Source organism: Henckelia pumila, chromosome 1 (assembly GCF_033568475.1).
Source record: "Henckelia pumila isolate YLH828 chromosome 1, ASM3356847v2, whole genome shotgun sequence".
Classification (NCBI taxonomy): domain Eukaryota; kingdom Viridiplantae; phylum Streptophyta; class Magnoliopsida; order Lamiales; family Gesneriaceae; genus Henckelia; species Henckelia pumila.
The window spans coordinates 126,651,362-126,660,742 of record NC_133120.1 but is presented as its reverse complement, the minus strand read 5'-3'; the positions used below and the strand labels follow the sequence as shown (position 1 = coordinate 126,660,742).

At 35.7% G+C, this 9,381-nt stretch overlaps 2 protein-coding genes across 2 annotated transcripts; both read right to left on the bottom strand.

Moving 5' to 3' along the window:
• Positions 1 to 1,986: 1,986 nt before the first annotated feature.
• LOC140873966 (uncharacterized) lies at positions 1,987 to 4,537 on the bottom strand. The gene is made up of 4 exons (XM_073277245.1): positions 4,522 to 4,537; positions 4,063 to 4,381; positions 2,972 to 3,887; positions 1,987 to 2,814 (listed from the first exon to the last, which is right to left on the bottom strand). Exons 1-4 carry the CDS (start codon positions 4,535 to 4,537, stop codon positions 1,987 to 1,989), a joined length of 2,079 nt encoding a protein of 692 aa, XP_073133346.1.
• Positions 4,538 to 5,678: 1,141 nt separating this feature from the next.
• Positions 5,679 to 8,078, bottom strand: LOC140873965 (G-type lectin S-receptor-like serine/threonine-protein kinase LECRK3). Its single transcript, XM_073277243.1, has one exon. The coding sequence runs from the start codon at positions 8,076 to 8,078 to the stop codon at positions 5,679 to 5,681; it is 2,400 nt and encodes a 799-aa protein (XP_073133344.1).
• Between the last annotated feature and the right edge of the window lie 1,303 nt (positions 8,079 to 9,381).

The window sequence follows — 9,381 nt, the reverse complement described above, 5'->3', positions numbered from 1 at the left end:
GTACTGTTTTTTTGCCAATGCACCAGCACCACAATGGAAAACATTTATGGACAATGTACAAAATATTACGAAGTAGCATACCACAATAAGGCATTATACCAAATTTTACAAAGGATCAAACCATAATAAGACAATATTATACTTCATTAGAATGCATAAACATGTGATAGTCATGATTGATACTACAATATTAGACATTTTATAAGTAAACATGTGTTAAATAACATTGATGTTACAAATTTTGGACAATGGATACATAGATAAGATTGTTTTAACCATAAATGTTACAAACATATACAATGATCGAATACATATGCATGTGTTTGGTAATCATCATATATGCAAATAAATTAGACATTAAAATGCATAAACATGTGATAATCATCACTGAAACTACTATAATAGAAATTTTATGTATAAACATGTGTTAATCATGTGGTACATCATCCGCAAATGTTTTCCATTGTGGTGATGGGGCATTGTCAAAAATGCAGTACAAAATATATTTATATGTAGTACAAGACCTTGCAAATAAAGTACAATAATGCCTGATTGTGGTATAATCATTGGTTAAATGTGGTACATCGTCCATAAATGTTTTCCATTGTGGTGCTGGTGCATTGGCAAAAAAATAGTACAAACTTTATTGATATGTAGTACAAGCCCTTGCAAATAAAGTACAATAATGCCTGAGTGTGGTATAAGAATTGGTTAAATGTGGTACATCGTCCGTAAATATTTTCCATTGTGGTGCTGGTGCATTGTCAAAAATGCAGTACAAGTTATATTGATATGTAGTACAAGAGCTTGCAAATAAAGTACAATAATGCCTGATTGTGGTATAAGCATTGGTTAAATGTGGTACATCGTCCATAAATGTTTTCCATTGTGGTGCTGGTGCATTGGCAAAAAAACAGTACAAACTTTATTGATATGTAGTACAAGCCCTTGCAAATAAAGTACAATAATGCCTGAGTGTGGTATAAGAATTGGTTAAATGTAATACATCGTCCATAAATGTTTTCCATTGTGGTGCTGGTGCATTGGCAAAAAAACAGTACAAACTTTATTGATATGTAGTACAAGCCCTTGCAAATAAAGTACAATAATGCCTGAGTGTGGTATAAGCATTGGTTAAATGTGGTACATCGTCCATAAATGTTTTCCATTGTGGTGCTGGTGCATTGGCAAAAAAAAACAGTACAAACTTTATTGATATGTAGTACAAGCATTTGCAAATAAAGTACAATAATTTGTCTTAATGTGGTATACTACTTAGTAATATTTGGTACATCTTCAATACATGTTTTCATTGTGGTGTTGATGCATTGTCAGAAAGGCAGTATCATTTATATTGATCCGTAGTACGTGTTCTTAAAATTAAGTATAATTTGTCCTGATTGTGGTATTCTGTTTAGTACAATGTAGTACATTGTCCACACGTTTTCCATTTTGGTGTTGGTGCATCGTCAAAATGGTAGTACCAAGTATATTGATCTGTAGTACATCAGCTTCCAAATTAAGTATAATAGTGCCTATTTGCAGTATAAGTTACATAGATAAGTAGTACACTATGTAGCAAATGAAATAAAAACCGTTCTTATATCCATGATACAGTACCAACTTCATCAACATTACCAAATAGAATATCAACTTCACCAAAACTACCAAATACACTACCAACTTCACCAACACAGTTATGCATTCGATCAATACACCAAAAATAATTGTGGTATAATAAGCACCAATATGTGCTACATATTCATTACATTTAACATGCAAACAACAAAAGGTATATCAAGACATATGATTACCCAAAATATATAATCTATAGCGTATGAGTGCTGACAAAAATAGCCCTATCTAGCAACTATATTTCTTCTTTGCATGTCTTGTGATTGTAACAAAAAAATAGCCCATCTACATAATATATCGCTTCTTTGCATGTTCTGTGATTCTGACCAACAAAAACAGCCCATCCACATACTATATTGCTTCCTTGCATTTTCTACGGTTATGCCCTGGTTTGTGACACCGTGCGCACTTGGTAACACGTTTCTTTACTTGAGACGGGAATCTTTGTGTCCTTCTACGTCCTGGCTGCGATCGAACATCCGGAGGTCTAATTATATCGCCATTAGAATGTGGTAAATCAGCATTGAAATCAAATGTAGGGATTGGATTGACAACTGCCGCATAAGCTCTCCGATAATTTTCAACTTTGTAGCAAGAGTCACAAAAGTCATATATTGACAAACCTTTTGACTCAATAGCAGCACAAGCATGGTTACAAAGGATCCCATTAATTTTCCAGATTCTACATGAGCAACTCCAGTTTCCCAGATCCACTGCACAACTTTTATCACCATCCAAAACCTCAAAAAGCAATGAACTAGACCTATCAACCTTCAAATTTCGAGATTTAGTGTAGTTTTGTAACAAACTACTTTCTGGCTTAGGAGATAGGATTCCAACCATTAGGAGAGACGACTCTCGTCTTTTATTCATCATGCTCATTATTTGTAACCGTATTGTATCAATCATGGATACAATTGGCAAATACCTTGCGGGTTTAACCCAACTATTCCAACATTCTGCTTGATTGTTGTTGATTATGCCCCATCTTTTTCCAGAAAATAAGCAATTTGCCCAATTCTCGGGTTCTGAATTTTTAATAAATTCTTCTGCAAGAGGCATTGACTGGATTATACTAATAATATGAACAATAAACTCACTCTCAGTTGCCGCGTATGCTGCTTTGTGGAATATAGATTCCCAATACTTTTTGTTGTGCAATGGATACTTCTTCAAAATCTAAAATTTAAATAAAATAATATTAAAAATCTCGCATACAAAAAATATTATTTAAAATAAAATGAACTATTATAGCACTTACCCGCGTACGAAAATTATCCACCAAGTGTCATAGACAATATGCATGGTGACTACCGGCGAATATATTGGGGATTGCCTTAACAAGACCACTATGTCTATCAGAAAAAAAAGTGAACTGTGAGAAAACTATACAATTTTGCATTGCCAAGACTCCCCTCAGTTTCAAACAGAACCATTCCCAGTTAGCATCATTCTCAGCCTCCACAACCGCAAATGCTAAAGTGAATAGGTCATCATTAGCATCTTTTGTCACAGCACTTAGTATGCAACCTTTGAATTTATTTTTTATATGTGTTCCATCTAAAAAAATCAACGGTCTGCATCCCTTAACAAATCCAACAATACATGCATGTAAAGATATAAAAAGTCGTCGAAATTTGTTCATTTCATCAACCTCACAATCAGCCCAACTACCAGGATTTGTTTGTTTCAAAGCATCACAATACCACCTCAATTTATCAAAACATCCTTTCTCTGTCCCATAAAGTTGATGCATTGCTATTTCTTTCCCCATCCATGCTGTATGGTACTTCAATTCAACGCCATATTCCCTATGAATATCTCTTACAATTGCGGACGGTCGGTATGATGGTTCTCCTCTCAATTTATCTTTAATGATATTCGCCACCCAAGCAGAATCAGCCTTTGGATGGCCTCTGCTCCGAAGATTTGCCTCTTCACATACGTGCTGAAGACAACATTTTCTAATTCCAAACGTTCCATCTGCCTTATATTTGGATGCATATATTTTCCATGAACAACCACTGACATTACAAACAACGAAGACCTTTTGTTGGTCATTTTTCTTATACACGAACGATCTCATGGTAGCAATAGCATAGTTTTTAAGAACCTTTCGAAACTCATCAGCATTTTTAAAATTTTGCCCCTCTCCACGAATCAAATGACTCCAAGCATCAATGGAGTTACTTTGTAGAACCATTTCATATTGAGATGCACTCGAAGAACCATTATCCGCATCAAACTCATTCCTTAATTAAAGAAAAACAACAATAAAATATTTCAGTAAATCACTTGAAATACCAACATCCATATCTTAAATAAAATGTACTTACTAACTGTATGAATAAATTAAAGGTAAATTGAAATATTTATTTCTATCGTTCGGGTGTAGCACAACTAAAAACAGAGAAAGACATGAATTACCTCAGAATATTCTTGTCACTTGAAATAATTTCTTCTTTTCGGATTGCTATCATGTCAATGATGTTTACTTTCATGTAGACAAACAATCGGATCATATTACTAACATCTGGATCTTCATTCAATGTCACATATAACTTTCGGTGAGGTGCAAGATATTGCAAGAAGGTTGAAGAAGGATTGATTTGATCACATTTTTTGCCAAGTTGCAAATACATCTGCATTAGACTCATATCCTCCTCTATTGTAAAGATAAACAAATTCTTACTGTAAGAACAACTTCCTAGCAGCATCATACCACCTTCACTATTGACTCCACTATCTTCAGACAAAAAAAAAAAAGTGTTATGTAAGCTCAACATTTGTCTAGTTTCAAAAAAAATTTTACTTTGGGGATTTTCTCAAACCTACTGGAAAATGAAATTTACTTTGGGATTTTCTCAAACTTACTTGAAAATTAACAATGGCAATCATCCATTTAATATAGTTTAAAATCGATAACATTACCAAATTCAAAACAGTAACGAACACAAGAATGAAAAATATACAAATAAAATCAAGATCAAAATAATGTAACACAAATTGCATTAAAAAATAGGACAAAGGCGACAAACAGAACAGAAAAGCCCACTTCCTCGTTTTCTTAAGTTCGGATCTCTTCTTCCTGTCGTCGTCCCTTGCAAAACTTTTCAATAGCTGTCGCAGGCCAGTGGTTCTTACGCCCCATGGGTTTTGCTATGGTTTCCTACATTGAGGAGAATAAATGGAAATATGTTGATAGAATCTGAGGAGAGAAAGAGAGAAAGATAGATGAGTTATTTGGTTATGGCTTCTCTTCCGTTGGTAGGCTTCAGCGATGAGATGGATGGATGAGTTTTCTGGTTAGGACCCGATGCATTAGAGATTGGGGGAGGAAGATGACGAAGTGAGAGAGAGAGAATACAATATTTACATATAATAATGAATAAATAAAAAAAAAGGGAACAAAAAGCTAAAAAAAGTCAATAGGGAGTTAGAAATAAATTTTGTAATGCATTAGGAAGTCAAAACTAAATTTGTCTGACATTGGTACTGAATCAAAAATTAAGTTTTGGATTGGGGATTTAACTCCAAGTCCCCCTTGTTTAATCATAGTATAAAAAAAGATTTTTTTTAAAGCATAAATTGAAGGACACGATCCGTTGTGGATTTTTATATCCACCATCTTATTTTCGATTTATCGAGGAATGAAGGTGCTCTTGTCTCGACATCGTTTGTTCTGTTACACCCGAATCTAGGCTTTATTCAGAATTTAATTGTGAGAATTAGTATTTGGGAGAGCTTCTAAGAAACACTTTTCAATTTTTTTTCGTAAAGCAAAGGCCGAAAAAAATGCTTTTAGAAGCTATCTCAAACAGACTTAAAATTTTGTTAAAAAAAAAGTGAGAACTGAGAAGCCTTTCGTAGAAGCTCTCTCAAACACTACTCTCAAACAGTACCTCAATAGACTTGCAACGACAGTTTTTTAATTATCACTGAATAAATAAACAAGGAATTTCATGATAGTACTGAATTTGTACGAAACTAAAACCAGGGAGAGACTTTGGTTGGATACGGACTTCATATTATATGTATTGAATCTAATTCACAAAGGATTCAGGATCTGGCGGAAGAGGCACTTCAACAGATCCTTCAAGCATATGAAGAACTCTCTTCATGTTAGGCCTGATTGATGGGTCTTCTTGTATGCACCAAATGGCAACCATCACGAACTTTTCCAACCGTTTGATATCGTCCAGGGCTTCCTCATCATCGGCCACTAGCAACCGCAGCCTACCTTCTTGATAACAATCATAAACCCAATCCGCAAGAATCACCTCGTTCTCGTTTGTAACGTTTGTTTCCACGTTCCTTCGGCAGCAAATGAGCTCCAGTAACAACATACCAAAGCTGTAAACATCCACCTTGGCTGTGATAGGCAAGTTTCTGAACCATTCAGGAGCTACATACCCTCTAGTTCCTCGGATTCCTGTGGTCGTTCGTGTCTGATCAGGCCTTAAAAGTTTTGCTAGCCCGAAATCTGAGATCTTTGCTACAAGGGATTCGTCTAAAAGTACGTTTTGAGGCTTGATGTCGCAGTGTATAATTTGAGTGTTGCACTCCTCATGCAAATAGCAGAGCCCTCTTGCAGTTGAAAAAGCAATTTGCACCCTTTGGTACCACTTAGGCCTTGAGTTGTTGAATAAAAAGCTTGCCACGGAGCCATTGCTCATGTATTCGTAAACAAGAAGCCTGTTTTGACTTTCATCACAATATCCTAGTAAGTGGACCAGATTTTTGTGGTTAGTTCTACCGATTGAGTTCACTTCGGCTTTAAATTCCTGCTCAACTTCTTTGGCTACCTTATTCAACTTTTTCACCGCGATTAAACGGCCATTTTCGTTGTTCAAGGTCCCTTTGTAAACAGTCGAGCAAGCCCCACTACCCAATTCCTCCTTGAATCCATTTGTTGCTTCTTGTAGCTCTTTGAAACTAAAGCTTCTTATGTCAACTACCCCAGCAAGTGTATTCGTATATGGTTGAAGCATATTCAATTTTCGCCGTTTCAAATAAAAGCCAAACAACAAGAAAGCGAAGTTAAGAAACACCGAACCTCCTAACAGAACAGATATTCCTGTGATAATGAGAGTGGATCTGTTTCTCTTATTCAGATTAATCCCGGCAGGGGCTAATGTCAAATTGTTTATCCTTACTTTTATCAATGCTTTCCCCCCAATGCTTTGGTCAACTCTTCCATTCGAAAGGGGGTACTTCATCTTCCAACAAGAATTGTCTCGAGATACAACAACGACACATAAACAATCATCGAGACAATCCTGTCGACACCAATCTTCTTGGACATGTTGATATGATATGTAATCACCACCAGGGAAATCGGTGTTATGCATGTCTAAGAAGTTGAAATGTGATGTATCTTGTGATTGTTGATCACAACTCTGTGCGATGAAATCTTGCTTGCATCCGCTCATCTTGTCACTTGGATTCATAGGAGAGTAACCGGTGGGACAGAAACAATTAGGCCTCTGATCAATTCCCAGGGAGCATATGCCGTTGAAGCCACACGCACCCCATGCCGATTTGGTCGGTATACTGATACATATATTATCGGGTAAGAAGTGCAAAACCGACCAATTCATCGGCCTTCCAACCGTTGGATCGTCAGACTTAGGATATACATAATGCCTCAAAACCCCGTCGTAATCCAATATCGCTCTCTGGTAATATTTGGTGGTTGAAGCTCCATTGGATGACAGAAAACTGAGTATAGTTCCATTCTCTGCTGTGATGAAGATGTAGCCAGATTGGTTAAAGATCACTTGGAATCCACTGTCATTGCCAACAGTATTTGATGACCAATATGGACCCATGTTGTCATCCATTGGGAAGTTTCTGAAGTAAGACACAAGATTCCCATCATTTTGCATCCAAAAATTGAATCTCCCACTCGAGTAATTCGTCTCCGAAAAGCTGGAAACCAATCTACTGCCCTGGTTGAGTATCTGGGCTGGTAAAATGGTATCGGTTGGATTATCAAAACTTTGCCACAGGACAGCTGATGCATTGCCTACCAGCACAAAGTTACCCGTGTCAAGCATGGCGCCATATGCGACATTGGAGCTGGCCAGGGCAGCACTCCAAATCGGCTGACCGCTTGGATCATCAAGTTCAAATCTCCCATCTGCAAAAATCTGAATCTTGGATCCTTGTGCAGCTGGTTTATCTCGATTTGCAGACCAAATTATGGTTTTTTCGGGTATTTTGTCGAACCAGATGGCTAGCATGTAGCCTCCACCAGGGGTAATCTGTTGGAAACCAAAAGCAAAATCACCGGATGGAGATAACCAAGATGAAGTAGGGTCGTTCGCAATGAGCGACGAGCCCGAAGAAACATTGGTATAAGGCTGCGCATTGGAAAATATTGGAAGCAAAAGAATCAGCATGAAACATGAAGTAGTGTTGCAGAGAAATGCAGAAGCCATTTGAGGGAAACAGGATAATGGAGATTGGAGAAGATTAGAGGTAAGTTTTGTTGTCAAGTTAACAGGTAAGTTGTCTCTATCATTTTTGTAAATAATTATGAGGAAGAACGACGACCAAAAATTGCTGACTGCATTGCTGAATTCCACAGCCAATTGCTAATAAAGAAGAAAAAAAGACAACAAGAAATATTATTTTTGATTGATGAATGGGTAGAAATTTAAAATTATTTGTGAACTATATTTTGAACTTTAATTTGAAGAAGTTGGATTTTAATTTCGATGTCGGTTGTATTTTGCATGTTGCAACTTATTTCGTAAAAAATTTTGTTTGTATATATGAATGATGCTTGCACTTTAGGGAACAAAGTTTACTTGACGTACTATCGTGGTTTGCAGGTGATTATATGTTAACTCGAAGGTATTATGTTAAATAAAATGTTTACCCAGTGTGCATCGAGTGAGAGTTGTATTTTGACCGCAGCCATAGGTTTTAACTCATATTTTTTTAAAAAATATGACAGATCAATATTATTACTTTTTAGCTTGTCAATGATGTCAATAATTTTTTTCTCGGTAAGATATTGACCAAATTTGGTCGGGAACAAATTTAGCTAGGGGTCAATGTCAAGTAATAGTAAATGGATGATAAGTCCATGTATCGATCCAACATAGACTAATATTTAATTACTAGGATATAAACTATTTAATTTGTTGGGAAATCAATTAAAGTTTGGTGTTGAACAAACCAGACCAGACCGGCTGTTTCGGCTGAGAACCGGTCCGAAATATATGTCTAGCTAAAAACAATTTTCCCTTTAACTCGCTCGGAACCAGTCAAACTCGGTCAAAAACCGGTTCGACCGGCCTTGAACTGGTGAACAGGTTCAAAACCGATTTGATCAGTTCACCTAATTTTTTTAAAAATATTTTTAAAAAAATAAATGAGATTTAATTTTTACAAATGCAATTATTTATTATTTCCCATAAAAAATGTATTTCCTATATTCAAATTTTTAAATTTTTATTTTGGTCATATATGCATGATTATTTGGTTTTAATTTTTTTAAATCAGTATTTTAGTACTAATTGAGCTTATTTTGTTTTAAGAATCTAATTCTATTATATAAGCATGAATAAAATTTTGAATTGTGTATTTACTTTTATACTTTTGAGATTTTGGTGTTCCCAAATTGCCCATAGATATAGAGTTAATGAGATCCTACACAATGGGTATTACCCAAATTATATATCCGATGGTCAATATTTTTACACATAAGCATAATTAATGAGATATTATTGATAT

What these genes read in the sequence shown, in the direction of transcription:
- LOC140873965 (XM_073277243.1), bottom strand. Translation starts at nt 8,078, where the DNA reads ATGGCTTCTGCATTTCTCTGCAACACTACTTCATGTTTCATGCTGATT.
- LOC140873966 (XM_073277245.1), bottom strand. An exon ending in AGTGACAAGAATATTCTGAG is followed by an intron (nt 3,888 to 4,062) that starts GTAATTCATGTC and finishes TCTTTAATTAAG; the next exon opens with GAATGAGTTTGATGCGGATA. An exon ending in GACATAGTGGTCTTGTTAAG is followed by an intron (nt 2,815 to 2,971) that starts GCAATCCCCAAT and finishes TTTAAATTTTAG; the next exon opens with ATTTTGAAGAAGTATCCATT.